This window comes from Bombus pascuorum, chromosome 3 (assembly GCF_905332965.1).
Source record: "Bombus pascuorum chromosome 3, iyBomPasc1.1, whole genome shotgun sequence".
Lineage (NCBI taxonomy): Eukaryota > Metazoa > Arthropoda > Insecta > Hymenoptera > Apidae > Bombus > Bombus pascuorum.
In genome coordinates, this window is record NC_083490.1 from 13,420,203 (window position 1) to 13,442,330 (window position 22,128).

The 22,128-nt window shown below is 36.2% G+C and overlaps 1 protein-coding gene across 3 annotated transcripts in view; it reads left to right on the plus strand.

The window, feature by feature from the left end:
- The window catches only part of LOC132905065 (beta-3 adrenergic receptor-like), a 42,110-nt gene extending 19,982 nt beyond the window's left edge, over positions 1-22,128 (plus strand). Inside the window, exons 1-10 of one of the 3 annotated variants that reach the window (XM_060956011.1) lie at positions 2,172-2,315; positions 4,618-4,863; positions 7,314-7,510; positions 9,336-9,473; positions 11,514-11,820; positions 13,179-13,427; positions 14,538-14,769; positions 14,874-15,107; positions 15,563-15,843; positions 19,462-22,128. In XM_060956011.1, the coding sequence (XP_060811994.1) occupies positions 4,762-4,863; positions 7,314-7,510; positions 9,336-9,473; positions 11,514-11,820; positions 13,179-13,427; positions 14,538-14,769; positions 14,874-15,107; positions 15,563-15,843; positions 19,462-19,749 (2,028 nt within the window). In that variant the 5' untranslated portion in view covers positions 2,172-2,315; positions 4,618-4,761 and the 3' untranslated portion in view covers positions 19,750-22,128. Of the gene's footprint in view, positions 1-2,170; positions 2,316-4,617; positions 4,864-7,313; positions 7,511-9,335; positions 9,474-11,513; positions 11,821-13,178; positions 13,428-14,537; positions 14,770-14,873; positions 15,108-15,562; positions 15,844-19,461 lie in introns of those variants that run through there. The other 2 variants (XM_060956012.1, XM_060956013.1) reach the window with 2 other exon arrangements.

The window sequence follows — 22,128 nt, forward strand, 5'->3', positions numbered from 1 at the left end:
ACCAAAGGACGCCTGCATTATCTAATAAATTATTTATCAGTAACATTAATATATCGAATAAACAGCATCAAAGGATAAGGATATAAAAATATGTAACAGAAATATGTAAATATGTAGATATGTAACAGAAACGACTTCTTTATATTTTCATATTTTTAAGATAAATTAACTTTCAACAGGAAAAATTAGCTTCAGATTGATAAGAACTCCGTGCATTACAATATTATAGATGGTCCATTAAAATGGAAACGTTCGCTGCGTTTAAATCTCTGTTTTCTCATTCTCTGTCTGAAAGCACAGCAAGATATTTATACTGCGCGAGAAGCATTAACGAGCTTTCGTCAATAGAATCGCAAAACGAGGCGAACGCATCATTCGTTTCTGCTTCGAGCACTTTGCGTATACATCTTATTAACACAGTCAATTTTATGGAAATCGAATTCTTTTAATTCACATCGACCAAGAAAAATCTTCGATGCGAACGCATCTTGTGTAATTTCGTGAAACTGTGAATTTTATCGTTCTATCCTATCTTATCAAAAAACTAGCTTGAAGCAGACTCTTAATAGAGAACCGTAAAAAACGTTTAATATTAACCTAACGCTGGAATCTAAAAAATTTCATCCTACGTAGAATTTTTTTGACGATTATTTTAAATGTATGCAGTTTTTTTGACTTTATGTATTTTTAACGAAAAGAAAAAATAAGAAATTCCTACCATTGCTGCTGAAAGAAACTCAAAGCGGTGGACGACTATCGAAAAATGGAAGAGAAGTCTTTTTCAGGCGCGCCTCTTTTCACTGTTCGCTCGTTCGTATGAAAATCTCGATTTTCCAATTCCACGAAAGGAACGGCGTTACTTTGCGAGGAAAATGTTGAATACGAAAACGAAAGGCGATTAATGTCGCGTGACTTCACAGCTTTTCGCGGATTTTCTCGTAAATCCGACGTTTAAGATTCCGTTTATCTTTGACAAATTGATCTCTTTGAGACTTATAATTTTATTGCATCTTTTAAAAGTAACCTATATTACATGGCGTTATTTTATTTAAGCAAACAGTCGGACAGAATTCCGTAAAAATGGAGTAATATTTTATGGTATAAGAATCGAAATGGCTGAAAGTAGAGTAAATAATTGCTAACACGATGGCGAGACGGGAACATTAGCGAGAGACAAATTTAATAAGTACTTTATGTTTCTATAAAACATTCAAACCCGGCCATCTAATTATAAGCTCAATCGTTAAATGACATCGTTATCACGTTATTCTTTTAACGTAATTAATTTACATTAACTCACTTCATTTACTTAATTGATCTATTCGCCGTTCATATCACTAATGATCTACAGGATTTTCAATTTCGAAAATTTCGATTTTTAGAAATTAACAGTTCGCGTGAATTTCCATATTTACTATGCAAGTTTCCAAAATATTGGATCGCCTGGAAAATTCGTTCCGATTTACATTTCGATTTCATATACATTTATTGAATAATATAGGTGCCATTTTGTCCTACAACCTTTCTCCATCTTTTACGCAACTTGAATATTCCATCCTTCCAGAAACTCTCAGGCTTTTGGCGAAAAACTTTTCAATATGATCTTTCGTGTCGACCAAATTCCTTAAAAATCGAGACAAACTTTCCGGGCAACTCAATATATAAAGCCTAAGTATCGATAAATCTTGTATATCTTCAATAGAAGATTTAAGTAAATTTCCATAATTTGTAAAATGCAAAGGTTCCATTATCGATAAATATCGTAAGCTTCAAATAAAACATCCCAGTGGTAATTTAATTTTACACGAATTTTTACTGTATTCTCACTGGTTTTCCGATTAATTAAGAAACTTTTGAACGATAATAGCAACGACTCGCAACACACGATTCTTTACATGCATGTAGACGACTGAACATGTTTATCCTCTTTTTGCACGAGTATAGTACATTAAATATCGAGACTGCTGAAACAAGGAACTAAACGATTGAAGTAGACAGTACCGTGAGTTGTCTCGGTATAAAGGTTGAAACCGGCTAATGGTCGATAATGGAACTGCTTGAATGGTGGTATAACCAAATTATACTGTCGACTAGCTGCTCGTGATCTGGAAAACAATATTCACAAGGGGAACGCATCATTATATATATAATTCGATGAAATCTGTTCTCGTTCCGACTCGTTGTTCTTCATTCGCCTCCCTATATCACGCATGTCTCACTCACAGTCTGTCAAACAATCGTCCTACGTGATTGACTGTCTTCTATAAGATCTGATTCTGTATCAAGCTTTCCAGAAACCATACACATTTATACTCGTAAGTATTTTCTTTTCAGATTTGTACGTTTATTTTATATTTCGTATCTTATCTAGTGATGCATGGTTTCGTTTGAACTTTTGTAATCTCGTGGTTCGATTTGAACCAATGCGATCCAATGTGCAAAAATTTGGATTAATACGAACCGATTATTTAACGCCGGCTTGTAATCAGAAATGTTTTTGTTTAAAGTAGACAGATGATATTAAATTTTTTTTTTCTATAGAAATTCTAACAATTGCAGAACGTCGTTCGAGATGAGTAATTATACTAGGATTACTCTGTAATTACACAATTACGTTTATTTACTTTCGTAAGTTTTTTCTATAAAATCTCTTTCCGAAGTATGAAATTAGCCGAATAGATTTAAACTGTATTATTATAAATATAATGCTAGATATATTTGTTTTGTGATCAAAAGTTTAAACAAAAACTGTTTGAACGAATGCCGACACGAGGTGTGTACATAATAATGTTTTCAATTGACAGGATTTATCGCGAACGTGTCTTACTCGCGTCGTTCAGCGAGGAGACATTAGCGGATTAGCCGGCATTTGCATTACCTTGAGCCGTCAGTTGTAATTTTCACTAGTAGCACTTATCATACCGTACATCGAGCGTGTTTGTACCATGTTATTCACGTGCTCCCCATCCTTGTCCTGACAGCCTTAAAACTTGTTAGTCCTACGCTTTGACAAACCGTTATTAGCGGCTCTATTTCTAATTCCATTAGTTTGAAACGCTAACGATGATACTTCACGATGGTTTAAAATTGAAGCGTTATCAAAGATTCACAAATATTGTACACGTGATGCGACAATCTGTATATACGCTTAATACGACATGATGCGCGAGCTAATGCCTACCAATTAGAACTAGAATTTGTTTTATTTAAATCACAATTTGAACTTTTTAACGTAAATTTGGATTTTCCAATTTAGAGTTGGAAGTAAATTTTAAGAGTAAACAGAATATTCTGAATTGAATTGAATTTTTTAACTGTATTTATAAGATGAACGATCTCTGAGAAGAGGAAAAGCAGTCAGAGTACAAGAAGTACCTGCTCCTTTCCTCGAACTTGAACCTCCAGGGGTTTGCAACCAACGAATTCATAGAAATTTCGTGATCATTTTCTATATTTTGCTATTTAAACTTTGATTCGTATTTCCTGAACTTGATATTACATCTCCATATGTGATTAAGTTTTTACGTTATTCTATCGAGAATTCCAAGTGGTACACGACGTTCTGTATCCTATTTCATTATACCGTTCGAATGTAACGATCCGGATTAAAATGCAATATTCCATGTTAATCGGAAGTGAATCGTTACTATATTCGTTTCTACAACAACTGATGTATTATTCAATATATCTCCGTGGTAACGGGCATCGCTAATTGACATATTTGGCGGTGAATCGAGAACCTTACCACACAACCGATGACCTTTCGTGTCCTGATGTAACGGCCTTGACCAAACCGATACCTAGCTTATGAATCGATACGACGTCGTGGTAGGAACGTGATAACAGTTGTAAAAGACGTTTTGACTTCCGTATGAAATTCTCTTCAGATGTTATAATACAGTAGAACGTTGATTATTCACGCTAATCATAATACGTATTGTTCAGATGTAATCGAATCATTTTATTTTCATATGGGAGAAGATCATTTATCTTGGATGTTTTATAAATATTAAACAGGAGCGGAATAAGAATATAATAATTTCTTTCACTTTCTATTCTTGTTTAGTAATCATCCTTACAAGGTACGATCCTTAAGTTTTCTATTAAACAATGTGGTATATTCGAGCTTGTGGTATAATTCTGGTATAATCGAGCTTCTACTTTATATTTGAAATTAATACGATTCTAAGAATCGTTTATAAAGATTCTCAATCGAAGAAGGCCAGCATATCCAATATCGTTTCATACGCGCAAACATCGTTGATTGATGATAACAGCGTAAGCACATGTTACTCCTGTATCCTGCAGAAACAATACGAGCAAAACGCAATCGCAATTTCAACATCAAACAAAGCATCGAATAATTACCATTAGCCTCGAAATTAGTTCCAAAAAGTCGATGCGCATTTGCGCACGTTGTTCGGTAATATCATACGCGATTCGGTTTCGACTTTCCCACTAAAATTACCATCCTGCACAGATATAACATTAGCCATCTACGATAACTAAATCGTTATTGTTCATGTTCGAAACCGGTCTGAGTGGCAGCCGTATGAAATTAACGCGCTTTAATTCGGTTATCTCGATGAATTGATCTATATGTGGCTATCGTTGCAGATGTTTGAGATGCATCCACCATCATGATGCCGTGGATCGTTAAACAAAGGTTCGACACCTGAGCAACAACGATCGCCGAGATCCGCTTCCACTTCTCGGAGCTAACCATCTTCGAGGACGAATAAATCACGCGTGGGAAGAGGAATGGTCCCTTGGGCCTTCGGCGTGCCTCTCGTCTTCGTTTCTGCTCTGGGTCTTATTCTCAATGGTTTTGTGCTACTCGTGGTTCTTGGACTGGGCAAACAGGTAAATAACTGTTCTGACTGATGGATAATTCGTCGACATGTAATTGACAGCCTTTTTGAGAGATTATATTTTTATTATCATTAATTGGTTCGATGTACTATGTCAGTTGTAAATTTTAATTCTTTTTGAAGAAAAAAATTGACTAGATAAACAATATTTCTTTGGTTCAAATGATAAACGATCTTTAAATTAATTACCAAAATCTATTGAATTATATTTATAGACTTTTCGAACTCGACTTTCCGAGAAAGAGAAAATTCGTATAGATATTAGCAAAATTGTATTTTATGCTGTCAATTTATTCGTGTGTAAAATTGTTGGAGGAATATAGGAGAATAATTAAATCAGCTAAATTGCATCGTTTAAGGAATCGAAGAATTTAAATTTGTATAGTATTTCCAACTGGGAATATTCTTAACGGGTGAAAGGATGGTTGTTTGCGGACAATAGATCACTGACACTGCAGGAATTATTCAGGCTATCAGTCTTCTTCGATGGCCGTGTTATCGGCGACAGGAGACATACAATGAAGTTTGATAGCGTACGAAAAGCTAGACGATAAATCGATGAAAAGTCATTAGCTTTCAGCCTTAATAAACGTTGGAATCATGTTTAGGTAAAGAGTCGATGAATTTCTGATTGAATTAGAAAAGTGTCTGGATCCTGAATGAATTGGCAACTCCCGAATAGAATCGAAGCAATTATGGGTATCGGTTAGGAATACATGTTGGGTTGTTAAACAGATTGCGCGCTATCTACTATGTTTGAATGCGTCTTGATCCAGTTAGGGGTCACTATTGTTATAGTCCCCTCGCAAACGTTCATGCGAATAAGCGTTTAATTAATTTTGCCAAAGAGCCAAGACATTGCGGAATCTGTTATTTGTTTCGATAAACTTTTCGTGATCCTAGTAATTAAAAATCCTTAAATCTAGTAATAATCAAAGATTCATCACGAACCAGTAATCACGGATATCTGATTAAAATTTGTTAAGTTATGCTTTATAAAAGAACCATTAGTATTAAAGTATGATCTAACAGTACAAAATTTGTTGCAATTTAGGATACATATACACATAACGTATATTTGTCTAAGGCATTTGATTTAATTTTGTGTGATCTGTTCTAAATTGTATTACTAAAAAATATATAAAACATCAAGTAGCAATCGTAATTTTCGATACAAAATTATGGAAGAAAATTAGTTTCAAATCCTGATCTCGACCAGTAAATAATGTCATCGTATGGTAAAACTTATTATTTCAAAATTATGAAAGGATATAAAACGGTTGTAGGCTTCATGCCCTTGCAGATTTTTCCAAGATCTTTTTTTATATTATAAAATTTCTTTCGCACATTGTAGAAATTAATACGGAGTTGAGAGGTTTCGACAGAGAGATCTTGTGCGAGCTTCGAGCAACGCGAGATGGTGGCTAATCCCGTCTTTTAAAGCAGTTTCCTTTTGGGTAGAGAAAGAGAGCCACTCCTTTCGCAAGTATGACATATTTCTCAACGAAGGAATGAAACCCGCGGAAGGAAAGTGGCCACGCTGGAAATAGCCTTGTGCTTTTACGCGATCCATTTCAGTGGGTGCCACTGGCTGACCGTGGCAGTTTGAACAACACAAGGTTGCGCAGTGGTTAGAAAAGATCGCATGCTTTTCGATATAATATTGAAGGTGGACACGTCGAATGGCAGCCAGCGAACTAGGTCGCATAAAATGCGCTCCTTTGCTTTGTGAAGTTCCTTGTCAGACTTGCAATATTGTTTCGCGCAAATACGTCCGGTATATGGCAAATAAAATACCTTTGCTATTGAAAAGTATATCTTCGATCGACTACGAGTTTAATAAAAGGATTAGATAAAAGTTCGTTGCTTATGAAATTATAGTTTCACTGATGTTTGACGTAGAAATATCATTGTAAAAGAGTATTAGATATTCGAACATTCTTTCTGCATTTTATATTCTGGAAAATTCTTCCTATATTAAATATTCTAATATATTTGATATGATTTTCTCTTTTTCAATATTACGTATTCTCTATTCTATATTTTATGTTTTATATGCTAAAAATAAGATGAAATAATGTTTACAGGCACTCCTATATGTCGATAATACTCTCTTGACTAACTTTTATATTCGACTTTTACGATTAATATTTTCTAATTCAATTAAGAAAGTTTAATAGCTGATAGATTGTTTAATACATAAATACCAAAATAAAACCAACGATGTGCAAATTTATCTTTTATCCATTTGTAGTTGTTTTGTATAGTATGGTGTAAAGAAGTCGACGAGAAGTAACGTTTAAGAACGAGGCAGAGGGATCGCGTGCAAACAGCGAGAAGTTTAAATTACAAGATCCCAGCTGGAAATTAAGATTGCACGGTGTACAGGAACTTTTGATCGCCATAGGAAAGTTTATTTAACAAGTTAACCGATGTCCGCAGACGCAGCAGCAACAAACCGCCAATACTTTGTTGCTGATACACTTGGGTGCAGTGGAGGCGGCTGTGTGCCTGATATTACTGATCTTTACTACTGGTTCCTGGCCAATCGCCGGCACCTGGTGTGTCTTACACGGTTTTCTTTTGACTCTTTTACATCCAGTCGCCCTTTGGACTGTCACTGGATTGAACTGTGACAGGTAAGCCTTTTACATACTCTTTTTCTCTCTTCAAAATGTTCTATTTTTATTAAACTCGTATTCGAAATCGAATTCTTTTATCGTCGAATTTTTTGGTGAATTTCTGATACACTGACTCATATTCGATTTATATGTAGTGGGAATTTCATACAAACATTTCCGATAAAATTTCGAAAGCTGTTCTATATTTATAGCACTTCAAAGTACGAAAATGATATTTTTCAATCCCATATTGTGGAAAAATATTATCTTTCATTTGTCCAGTTTGGTCGTTTGTGTCAAATTTTAATTTTATTTAATCGTGTTAAAGACACAATAAGATATTATGTAAAAATAACAACAATGATAAAATTAAAATAACGTCTACAATAAGCGAACAAAGATTACAAATTTAAATGTTCAATAAATTATATCGCGATAATGTAGAGAATATATTCTGACACATTGCCATAATTAAGTTACTTAAAGGAGACAATAGTCAACAAATACACATATTTAATAAATCATTTCGTTGGATCGCATCAATCAGCATTCGAAAAGCATCTATGTATCTTCATCCATAAAGCGGGGAGGCCATCGAGTTGGAAATCCCTGGTTCTCCCATAGTAAGCGATACAAAAATCGAGTTCGATTCGGTGCCACGGTGACGTTCAACGAGCCTTACGTAGCACAAAGCTGCCAAGCTTTTCAACGTAAGATGTCAATAGAGGCACCCAGCATTCAGCCCCGATATCTCTTTGGCCGTCAACCAACACCAGATCTTCGATTCAATCAGAAACCCTTCGGCATACCATCCCGTCATTGCTGTTCATATCTACGATTCCAGAGGGAGAGAAGGGCCGATGCTCCTTCAAATTACATATCGTAAGAACGTGTAAATGTCATAATATCTCATCGCGTCTCGTTTATCGATAATGAACATGGTACGGGACGTTTTATCGTGCCATTTTACTCCTGCTATCAGCGTCAGCAAAGTTGTTAGTACGTAATAAAAATGTCGAGGATACAAGAGATGGTGTTATTAAATTACGCGAAGAATATTTCACGAATAGATTTAATACGGTGGTTATAGGATTCGATACACGGTTATAAACAATGAAAGAATTTATCATTTTAATTTCCTTTCTGATACTCTATGAATAGCGTGCCCTTAGTATAAACAACAAATCACTCTCGCCTTTCCAATAGTTCAGCAACAAATATTTCCGAATTGACGAGATACAAGTCATAACTTTTACGATCTTACTACTTTACCTCGAGTATAATAATCAATCGGATAAAACAAACAAATATCCGGATACTTTTAACCGTTAGTATAATTATAACATCCTTAACCACTTTAATATAACTTAGAAGAGGAAGGAATTGCACGTGATCTGAAGTCACGTGTTCACATACAAATATTTGTCACGTTCGGGAGGCAAAGGAGAAACTTCGGAATGACGAAAGGTTAAGGATAAAAATACAAGGAGACACGCGTAGTTCTTCTACTTGAAAATATCGTGGCTAGCCGGATTCCTGACCGATCGAACGCGTTCGATATTTTATTCATGGCCGATACGAATTTAAACTGTCGCATTCCTTTTTGACAGTGGCGTGACCTTTCCTCTCCAATCTCGACTCAGCCACCCACTTTTTCATTATTCACTCATGCACGTTACATTCCAACGATTCCAGGGTGATCATTTGAAAGCGGTCGCATGAAATGGGAGACAGGGCCATAAAAAGATTCGATTTCGAACGTCGTTGAGGAATTTTCTTTCTGGAGTTTGATAATTAAAGTTGTGACAATTGAACACCATAATAGCGGGGATTCTTTGTGCAGATATTACGCGATCGCTGCACCGCTACATTACGCCGCATTAGTGTCACCACGACGCGTTGCGGTTGGTCTAGCTGCATCTTGGACAGGGGCTCTGTTCTTATGCGTGCTGCCCTTCTGGGGTCTGGTACCGCCTTACAGGTTCGTTTGTTGTTTGACAACTGGTCGAAATCTGGATCCTCTTACACGATTCAACTAATGTTATTAATGAAATTAACATACTAATTACAAGTTGCAAGTTACCTGCGCCGATAAATTACGGCGAGTGCATAATAAAACAGAGAAAGTTCTATACAATGGCTAAAAATGGTATCGATACATCAGTGTGTTTATTATAACATTTACATACTAATTAATTAGATCCGAATATATTAAATTTCATAGCACTTGGTAGTATTTTCACATGACGATAAAAACTTGATACAATGAAAATGAAGTATAAAATTTGACCAAAAAGAAACTTCATTTCAAAGTAAAGTGTACAAGCTAGTACTTGTTGTAGTCACTTTATGTAAGCTTTACAAAGTCAATAGATTATGATATTTATCTTAACATTGTAAATTTATAGAAAGCCTATATCTTGTAACTTGTCAGTTCATTAATATAATTAGTTGATAAATCACCATACAAGAAAACACCGATGTTCAATTTGTTCAATTTATTCTATTTTCAATGTATCTTTTGTAACTATATGGGTCTTCGTTCATTTCTTTCTTACGTAAAGGATGCTAAGTTTTGTTAGTAGCATTAAGAAATTGAAGATAGTTTTTTTCTCCAGCCAGTCTTTGCGTGATGAATGTTCAATGCAGTCCTAATAGAGTTTCGATTTCTTTATTCGAAGCAATATTTCATCCGCGTTATTTGCGCTCGTTACTGTGTCAAGGTTGGGACTAATTAGATTCATTTTAAAATTGCTCAAGATCCTGCAAAAAGAAAAATAGTTTCACCGTCGAATAATCGGAACATAATGCACGTAATACGACTGGAAAGTTAGAATAAATTCCATATTCTTTAAATTTTTATCGCATGAAATAATTTCTTTCTTCTTAGTTTAATAGTATTAATAATATTCAAATACCTTAAATAACGCGGTAGAGATTAAACACGAAAAAACCGCTGCTTGGAACAAGCCTGTTGTTACGTCGGCCGACTCTCTACCTGAGCCGGACCTCACATCGCGGACGGATGGCAGCCAGATGTCCGCACATCCTTATCGCGTACTCTTGAAAACACTCGCAGCCTGACTATAAATCTCAGAAAACTCTGGCGAAAGTCTTTCATTGCAACCAAGGGCTTTTCCACGAAAGCGTTTTCTAAGGTTTCTGGTTAGCGTCTGGAAAACACGTGAACGCTAAGTGTTCACACGTGCGATGCCTCCTACTCCCAACTTTCCATCAAGGTTGGCTAATACCCTTCCTAGTCCATCGATAGTCTTACTAACCAAGAGAAACAATTTCTATTACCCTCACTTCTCCAACCAAAAACTGTCATCAACAAATCAGATGATTCCGTGCGTTAGACACACCCATCCTTAGCTCACCTCCGACACAGCATCGTCACTAGCAAGTCAGTTCGTCTTCGTCGTCAATTCAATCAACACGTCTACCACAATCGCTCAGTCCAACGAACTCACTGAGAAGCATCGTAAAGTCGCAATCTAACATTCTAACCGATCAGTCGCAGTCGAAAACTCTCTGTACGGTCGCGTCCAAATCAGTCACATTGTATAAGATATAACTCGAACATTCTAGCGGTAACTTCCGATACTATTTAAACCGACACCTTATATAAACTGTAAGTGTTATTGTGATACAAATATATATTTATTCTACAATCGTAGAATAAGTTGCATTCAGTAAATCACCCCGGTTATCCTAAACGAAACGCGGGGAGCGACCATTTCGCGGCGTCGATTAGCCGAATCGTAGCGAGAATTTACGACTTTCGCTGACGCGTTTCCTCGCGACCGCGTCTCTCCGCGAACGGTCGCAACACCTGTACTTATCATGTTTTTCTCCCGCGATCTTCATATAGCTTAAACCAGTTACACGAGACGTTTTGTATTCCTATTATCACTACCCTATCCCAAATACTCCAATCTAAACGGTCCTCAAAAATAAGCAGAACAACGATACAGACGGATGACAAAAAAAGGTCACAACCTGCTGATTGTTGCCACAGATACAGTCCAGGATTGGGCTGCTGCGCACCAGATTTTAGCAACGATTCGTGGGGCTTAGCGGCGGCGCTTTACGGGGCTGTTTACGCGATTCTGGGGCTGGCGCTGCCCGCTATCCTCGTCACTATCTGCAATTTGCGTGTGCTTGGCATAGCGCGTTATCACCGGCATCGAATCGCTAGCGCAATTTACGAAGTCACTCTGAGCGCCCAAGCGACCATCACCCACCAGCGAAATCCGTTTTTCGTACCAACTGTCACGGCACCTTCGGTCGTCAGCCCACCTCGCTTTCATAGCGCGGCCAAAACGGTTTGTACATCCAGAGATCAGCGTAATTTCTGTTTGCACTGCATAATTTTCGCATCGCGTGATGTCAGCGGGATAGACATAATATGATGTCATGTGGACAATTTCAAACGGCAAACCGTGTTCGAGCAAGGAAACGATCTCAGTAATTTCGTGGAGACACGTACGGTGTGTTTGAGGAAATCTCTTTGAGGAAAGGTCTTTGAATTTGATATATGCGTTGCTTTTACAGTTAATATTTGGCATTTGATCCGTCGATGATTAAAGACATATATATAGTATCGGATCAAATTTTTTAACTAGTTCAGCTTCAGATTGAAGGTTACGTCAAGAATTTTCGATGGTTTTTGTGGCTCCTGCTATGTTTAGAGTTTGTAAAATTTTGTATAATTCTGATAAATTTTTTTTCAGAATCGATGCTCCGTTCTGCGTCGTTTCACAAATTTCTTTTAAATTGCATTGATTTTAAGATATTACGGATTTTTTTTGCCGGAAGACTGCATTTTATGCGAAATTTAAAAGCGTAAAAATGTATAGAATACACATAATATGCAGAAATATACATACTTAAGAAATGTACATACATATTTAATTATAGACTGAAATAAAAGTACAATTTTAGGATTTTAAATTTCTTCCTTTGTATATGTGCTTCATAACATTGCAACCGTTGCACAGCTTTTCAACCTTTAAACGTTAAATTTTATAGTAGCATAAATATTTGATCGACCAAATACTGATGCATCTGTTCAATGTAAACGATTTCGTAGGGATTTTATTGACGTAGTGTAAACGCTATTAAACATTACATAAAACAAGGAACAATAAGCATTATGTATTTCGTCTAAATATTTCAAACTAATTAATATCCACGTAAAATATCCAATTCCACGAATCTCTAATTGATTTTCGTCGATTAAGCTTCGTTCAAAGGAAAATCCATTGACAAAAAGTTGAATCAAAATTGTAATCATTTCCAATCGATTATCCGGTAGAGTTTAAATCAAAAGCTTTGTTGAAAGACGTAAATCAAAATCCCGCTAGAAATTGAATTTCTACCGAACAATAAAATCGCTTCCAGGCAATTCTTGTGTGTTTAGTTCAGTTTTACATTCAATTATCTGCCGCGTACTTTTTAATGACGCAATTTGTCTGTCCGATATAACGACGATCTGTTGTCCTCGCGTTGATTTTCCTCCATAATAACTCTTTGGCAATCAATATCACGAACTAATAACGTAATTCTATTTAACGAGTTCCTTTCATTTGCTAATGTCCCATTCGTTTAACGATACACAATTAAATTGTAATTTAAATTATTCCATACAGAGTATAGCGACGATGCTATATTGAATTTCTAGGTAATGCAACTGGTTGGTTCTCTATATTTGCTTTATTTCCCATACTGCGGTCTGATTCTTTGGGAAGTTTGCGACGTCGGTAATCAGCCGCATTCCTACGATCATCCCAAACTTGCTTCGTTGGCCTCGCTTCTACTCGCTTGTTCTCCACCCATCAACGGTCTTCTCTACGGCTTGAAATCACAGACATTTAGACGATCGGTGCAGAATTATTGGCGGAAGAAGGCGACCAAGTCGGAACTTCAACAAGTAATAATCAATGATTTGAAATAATTTTGCAGTTAGTTTGGAATTTTTCTAAAAAATTTTTTTCTTTTTATATTTATTTTGAGATATTTTAGACATTAGAACTATCAATTTTTAATATGTACCTAAATATAGTGGATCGTGAAAATATCTGACCATAGAAAATTTGAAGAAAGTAGAATGGAAGAAATATTATAAAGTACAGCGAATTCGTACTCTAAAATGTATCGGTAGATTCAATTTACATGCTTAGAGACTACTGTTACTCGACGTAATTGTGTAAGAAATAACATTTTCTATATAATTATTGACTCAATTAAATAGCTGCCAGATATGTATGTGCCGTTGTTCAAGTCACTTTCAATGAATTTTTCTTTCTAAAGAAACATTTCTTGCGGTACATATGATGGCCAAAAGGATCACAGTCGATCAACGAATGTTCGAGATTCTATCATAGTAAATCTATGCAAATATAATCCCCTTGGAGGTCAGTAAAACTTCATTTCATAACTTTGCTACAGAGAATCTATTGTAATCTTCTCTTCCATGATATTTTATGATGAAAAAATGCACATCTTTTTAATACAATAGATTAATAAGTTTGAAATTCCACTTTGTAGAAAAAGTTCTTAGAATTATTCAACCTTTTCCTAACTTTCTCCTTCATAATGAATGATAAGAGAATTATTCAAAGTAACAGTAGTAGAAGATTTATTCAATCTGACTACCTTCGGAAAATCGTATTTCACCGATTCTCAAGTATTTCTATGAATATTTATTGTATACGAATAGAAGAAGATTTTTCAATCGTTTCCCACTATTAATTTCCAACTTTTCATAATTTACTCAGCATGTAATTTGGAAGATAAAAGACGCGGAGAATTTTAAATATATTTCAACATATCTTGAAATATAAAAAAATGTAGCATAAGACATTTTAACTACAGAGAGCAATATACTCCAATACCGTAGCGTAAAAGACGGTCTTTTCTTTCAATTTTTCTTTTCAATCTCTTCTGTTTAGCGAACGAATAATCCAAGTCATCCATAAATTCTTTTTCCCCGAATTTAATATTCGGAAACGATCGCTGCTGACAATGGATTCTAATTCAGGAGATTCAAGCGAGGACACCGAGCGTAGCAGGATCGCGAAGACCGTCCGGTAGCGGAACTGGCTCTTTCTTCCCATTCCCGCCATTGCAACGAAGACTCAGCGAAGCCTTGCTGGCGTTGGGATCCTGCAGAACCGGAAACAGTTTCGACAGCAATAATCTCGGCTTTCATCGAAGCAGATTGCAACCTGCCGCCTCGTGCAATACACTTCGTGTACCCACTTCCGAATCAGGTTAATAGTACAAACTTAAATGTGATTTTTGGCTTACGATTTCCGATTATAAAATTCTTCTCTGCTTTCTTTTCGAAACGTATAATTATACATTATGCGTATAGGTGAAAGCAGTAAATTAGTTAGGTCGAGCGCGAGCGCAGCCAGTCTGATGGGTCCTCATTACAGAAGCGATTTTATTGGAGTTGATGTGAGCGCTGGTTGTTCTATAGCAATGAATGAAACACCAAGAAGAAGTCCAAGGATTCTTATAACGAGAGCTTACAGCGAGGATAGCCAAGATGGAGGAAGTCCATTGTTGAGGAAACCTATTCTGGCCAACGCTCTTCCATGCGACAGTATATATTATTCTTTTATTTGCTGTTCTATTGAAATTATTCTTTTTATTTCATTCAGGCTTCGTAAAAAATTGCTTCCAAACAAATATTCGAATACTTTGCGAACTATTTACATTTTTTAAGAATGCTTGATTTGATGGATTTGATATGAAAAAACTACTGTTATACGAAATTAGAAATTAGCTATAGAAAGTTTGATAATCCTTTCATGCTCCATGTCGATCGAACTTTTATAAGCTATTAATTAACCAAAAGATAAATATATTTATCTTCTGTAAAACTGGTCTGACATTTGAGTACATTACATCTCCTTTACAAAACTGTTATATCGTTATTACTAATGAATAAAAATAATTACTCTCATAACTTAAAAAATTCATGTTTGGAAGGATTAATTTTCACGTAAAATAAATTATTCAACAATTTGGTACTGGATCTTTGAACCCGTTTCCTAGAACGGAGATGGCGACATTGCAGCACCGGAAGCGATAGCAGCACGGGAAGCAGCGAGGCGAGCGTGTGGACGACGGGTGTCGCGCAAAAACTAGTCAAGGCCAATGTAAAAAGCGCATCGGACATGTGGCCTGCGTCGAGAAGATTTGTACGGGGAAAAAATTTAGAGGAAGGACCACTTCTAGTTGGCGCCAGACCGAGCAATAACAGCGAGAGCAGCGATACAACGGACACTACGGCTACCACAACCACCACCACAATGCCCAGCAAGCAGGTCGCGATGGTAAGTGTTCGATGTACGACACCAAGACCGACTTGAAAAATCTCTATACGTTACAATGACCTGTATGCAAACGATTCCCAGCCTTAAGAATTGTATCTATAGCATGTTAATCGATGAATTACAGACAACTTTTTGTTGGTTTAACGATGTGACAAACAGACAACGTGACGAGAAGAACGTTTAACAGTAGAACTACCAACAGTTAGCACGAAGCTATTTCTACCAAAAGTAGTCAAAATGATTGGTCTTCAAAAAATACGTAATAATAGAATATTTTTATATTTATTGATTTATTATTTTCTTACAGAAGCAATTCCACGTTATGTAGTACATTTTTGGTATTATTAATCCATCTGGGACCATGATCCTTAAACGAGGGTTGACACATTTATAAAATTGTAGAACCAATCGTTTTGACTGCTGTGGTATTCCTAGTGTTAAGTATTTTAGAAATTAAGATTATTGCCAAAAATAAAAAGAAGAACAAAAATAAACATTTTTTGTTCTTATTAATTTTTCGACTTGGCCTTCTGCTTTTCAGCTATTTGATTTTGGAAATGAGATTTTCAAAATCAAGATCAACTTGAATTATTCAAAACATTTTTGTTTTCAATTTGGGCCATACGATTACGAAAGTATCAGAGAAAACTGTGTAACTGGTGATGATAACTAACTAATAAAATGCAATTCGTATTAATTTAAATACATCTTCTTGTGTGTGTTACATTTTCACGATATTCTCTTACATAGCACTTTTCACATAGTCCATAAGTAAAAATTAAGCGGATTAAAATCCGATAAACTCAGAGGCCACAAAACTGGTCCTTATTCATGAACTTATTTCACACCAAGGAATATCCTAATCTTATGGAGACACTAACAAAATATCTTGTGGAAGCGTCAAGATATATCCTGGTGAAAAGTTTCGCAGAAAATCTAAATAAATTGGACCGTTAATAGCTCATCCAAAAAATGCGATTCGATAACTTGACCATTCAATATTCCAACCTAAACATGTAAGCTACAGCGATGTTAATTGAGTACATGTCAGGATCAATATGGATGTACAAGTGACTAATAATGACAATTTTGTCAATTGAGACACCCATTGCTATGAAAGGTCGCTTCGTCGTTGAAGATTCCAAAGGAATTTGGTTGTCTGTTCTAAATTATCAAGTGCCCATCTACAAAATCGAATTCTTAATCTGTAGTCTCTATCGTTCAACTGTATGAGGTTGACCCGGTAAACATGATGTTGAATGTGTTGCATTCGATGCCTGGATTTTGATCCATTGAGAATGGTTCATTCGATCTGGGTTCAAATGAACCATTCTCAATACGGTTAAAATTCTAGGGTCATTTTGTATTTCATTTCTCCGTTTCTCTTACGACGTAATGAACGATTGAAATCTCCTTTCAATATTTATTATCTGCTGAGCATTTGAATGCCGACGTGACGGTTAGGACATTGCTCATGAAAATAGAAAACATGTCGGTAATTTCCATGACATTCTCCGGGAATCAGTAGAATATCTACTACATCATTTGGAGTATAATTCGCCGTTTTACAAGTATAATAGTAACTTGCTCGTATATCACCGGTAGTTGACTGTTTGTTCTTGTACGCAAACCTCGTTCATTGATTTAGCCAACGTATGATTTCAATATCCCTCGAGGAACAAATATAGTGTCTAAGCAGATCTCTTGATAGTTGTCTCGAAGTAACGACAATAAAAGTTCTCTCGCTTCTCCTACTCTCCTGTTTCAACTATAGAGCGATGGAATAATGTCTGTGCGTCCACGCGGCAAGATAAGATACAAAAGTCTCGCTTTAGCGAGGTACAGAAGTTCCGCTTTAACGTTCCGACTTTCGTCCATTTTACCTGTTGCCGAATTTTGCTTCAGAATATTCCCGCTAATTCTTGGAAATAGAGTCTCAACGTGAGCTGCGAGCGTGTCGTACTAAGTTGCATTGTCTCACTGCAGTTCATGTGCTCTCGTACTGAGTGTCGATATGTCACTTACGTTTATTCTTTCCTCTTACCTCAATTGAATTCTCAGAATTTAGCATAAAAATAAACAAGCACATTAAATCCAGATTGTGGATGCTATAGCAAACATTTCTGCATAAATAGCAATTTCTTTGCATACTCGGAATAGACGCTGTATTTATGCGCTAGACGATTGGCCGAGCGAAGGTTAATCTGCAAATCAAATATCTAGAAGAGAAGGTCATATCGAAAAATCTATAAGAACGAGAAGTATTTGATGTTTGTCGTATGATCAAAATCCACAATAAAAGATGGAGGTTTCCGTTTAGGAAAACTAAGCTGACCGTGATACAGCTGAACGACCTTGACCCAAGACAAGGTTGTTAAGGTTATTCAGTGGATGGAATTAAAGAAATGCGTGGGCAAACTGCAAGGTATTGAAAGTATATATATTGTGAATAGTAAATTACAAAATATGTGGTACTATGTAAGCCGATCCAGATCCTCTCGCTAGCAACGTTACCCTGAGACTAAAAACAACTGCCGAAACCAACGTCGCACGTGTACCGCTTATCGTCTTTCCTCGACGCATTCTTTTGTCTATGCGCTATCGATGACCTTAGACGCTTGAGAAACCGAAGACCAGATGTAGAATTTTCTCAGAAGTGATGATCACTTCAACAAAGGTCGACAAGAAATGTCTCCTTCCAAACTCTATAATTTTTGTTTAAAGCATTTCTTCCGATAAATCTTAGTTTCTGAGATATTTCGTTGCCTTTGGTTAAATCGAGACACCGTGTATAGTTCAAAGCATGTCATGCATGTAATTTTTAGCAGATAAGTATAGTGTAAGTGTTAAGACGATCGTGCTACACACGTGTAGTCTATAATTCGAGAATACGGCAAGTCATGATAAGGAAATGCAATTCGCATAAGACGATTCCAGAGTATAATAGCTGATTGCATCATGTTCACTGTAACTAGGGTTGCCATCCGTCAGGGTTTTCCTAGATTTGTTTTTGTTTTTAAGGCGTTTGAGGACGTTCGCGGGGATTTCCTGATTTTCTCCGATCATTTATATTATCATGTTATATGAGCGGTGATCTGTCATACGTCAGAGCGCCTATACTAATATACTGGGTAGCGATGTATTTGTTTTTCCAGAAGTGATTTTCTAATGTTACGTTCGCATTAGACGCAACAGAAGCTGTCTAAATGCAAACGCAGAGTTATTCGGTTTCAATGTACAATCTACAGAATTTTTATCTTGTACCTAATGATATTAGGTTGTCCAAAAAGTTTCTTTCGTTTTATAAGAAAATAATGGATGCATAACATTTTCCGTTTTATATTATTTTATCGAATCACGTATGATCCATTTTGTTCTATCAAAATAAAGATCACAACGTTCGATAGATTACGTTTCATGTTTGTATAAAGTTGCATCGTTGTAAAAGACGAGTTTATAAAAGAAGGACACTTTTCGGACAACCTAATATCTTGTACATAATCCACAAATTAGAAGAGTCTGGTTTTCAGGCGGAGAAGTTCAGAGTTTCCATGGTCTCTATCCTACGTTAGTCATTTTATAATTGGCAACCCTAACTGTAACGAATAATATGTGCAGGAAAATGGTGGCTATCGGGAGAAAGAGAAAGAAAAAATAAATGGCAACAAGAAGGAGGGACAGCACAGCGAGAGCGACAACAGTTGGAGCAGCGTCGACGAGATCGAATCGAAGGAAATGGTGGACAAGAGCATAGAAGAGGATAATTTCGAGAAGATCGAGGAGGAAGCAGACGCAGAAAAGTGCAAGCAATTGAGGCGGAAATCGAAAACGATTCGCAAACCGGATGTTCCTCAGAATTGCAAGGAGACCGCGCAACGAAGGCCCCTTCTCACCTCATCATCCTAAGTTCGATTAATCGATCAACGTACCTTTTTCATCGTTCCTAATTTATTATCATTTTCTTCCCGTAATTTATTGTTCGACACTGTAATTTTTTAACGCGATGGAAATTTTTTCGAGGCGACTTGATGAAACAAGATCGCTGGATGAGATTTGTTATCGACCCATTAACAACCGCAAGCAATTGTTACTTTTTAAAGAATCGAGTTCTTTGAGACTTTTGATCGATTGTCCGCGTTCAATTCAGGAAGAACAGCGGCGATGAACCTGATCGTGTCCCCGTATGCTCGATATCACCTGCAATGTGTCGACATATCCTGAAATTATATTTTTCTACTTTCACTGACAAGTCACAGCAGCGTTAACGAGGAAACCGTGGATTTCTTGCGGCCATTGCGGTCACGCTGGAATAAGAAAACCCGATCGAATATCTACATTATACGCCAACCATAATGAAAAACTTGTCCTTTCGTAGAAAGTTCGAGGGAAAGAAAGTTGATCATCCTCGTACGGGCATCGCGCGACTCTCACAGAAAAAAGCTTGCGCGCGCGAAAGAGCTCATTGTATAATAATAATTTTCTTCGTCACCTCGCGGGTAATATCTCGCGACGAAAGTTTCGCGGTGGATTTCTTGGCAATCACCCTCGCTATCAGAGATTTCGCGAAAAAGTAGTGGTAACAAACGATCACGATACCCGAGAAAGTTCTTTTAATAGTAAAACACTCGATGAAATCTATGAAATATCGTAAGAAATCAGTCGACTTGGGACACGTGAATCGTTTTGTCGTTTCGACGAATTGTACGAATTACTATCGTGGTAATTTCGCGATATAACGGGCAATAATTTCCCTCACCGCTTTTGCTGATGTTCCTAATTAATGGATTCGTAAAAGACAAAAATTTGAAGGAGCAAATATTAAATATTGACGAAAGTTGCTTTACCGTCTGTTGTGGATGATAAGATGAATAAATGTAAGAAATTAACGTTTATCTATGCAGTCTAACGTGTATGACGGTTGCGTCTTATCTCTTCAGAGATATTGACGGGTAGAATGTTGAAAAGCATAACGAATTTTTGTTAACTTTTAAAACATACAGTTGAAAAAATTTTTGGCGAAAACTTGAACATTATAATTTCTATAAATGACATAAACACAATAATCTGTTGCGAAGTCAATTTTTCAATTTTATATCTACTTTTATAATTTTATAATCATATTAATCTAAGTGTATTTCAACTGTTCTATGGCAATGTTCAAACGTCTATGTTTTGCAAATTACTATATATTTTAGAAGCTATGTGTATATTTTAATAGTCGTCTCATTAAGAAATTTTAAAAATGTGGAACGAAACTTTAACACGAAGAAGGAAACGTGTTAAAATTCAAACGAAATCGTGCACGAATGGAAACGAGCAAGCTAACGAGAGGAACATATTAAAGAAATTTGATCACTGATGCACGAAGCAATTAACATAGACGGCCGTTGTAAGTTCACTGATACTAAACGATAGTTACTACAATCAAGATAGTTAATACAATCACGTGGACGAGCAGATACACGTTAATAAAGAGTGACAGAACGAACACTTTTTACTAGCAAGTTTGTACAATCGTGGCCAACCACTGTGTTTACACAGGCACGGTGGATTTATTCGCAATTAGGTGTAGCAACAATCACCTAAAAATTAACCGATATTAATGTTGGTGGTTATTGGAATTGATGTTTTGAATTTTGTAGACGATGCATGATTGACGCGTATGTATGAGAGCGTGTGCGAGTGTATGAACAATGTCAAGTTCAAATGTTCTAATTTTTAAGAATCGTTGAAATGGAAAAAAGAAGATTATTTATCGTTTTTTAAACTCTAAGAGAATGTTACGAAAAATTTAGAAAACAAATGTTGTTCGACTAACGATTAATTTGCAACATATTCATGAAATTTCCTCTAGAAGTTGTTTTAATGGTTTCAATTGAAATGTTTTTTTAGCATTGTTTTCGAAGAAAAATATGACAAGGTTGCATACGATAGATATGATTCTGCGAATTTTGATCATCAGAAATTTACTATATTGTGCTCAATTTTTTCGATTTACAGCGTGCACAGTCACGATGTAAGATTACGTAACGAGCGCAGTGAATTCATGTTGCGAGTACTTGGACTATTTGCTTTCGAATTTGTCAATTAGAAGTTAATGAAACGATCTCGTCATTTGTTGATCTCAACATAGAGCACAAATATTTTATCATTCCGGCGTGAAGAACTTAGTCGGGTACCGCGTGTGACATTAATGTTAATGGTGTTAAAATATCGCGATTTAAATGATGTTTGAGTGTACGTCGTTAGTGCAAATAAAACCAAAAAATGTTCTAAAAAAGATAA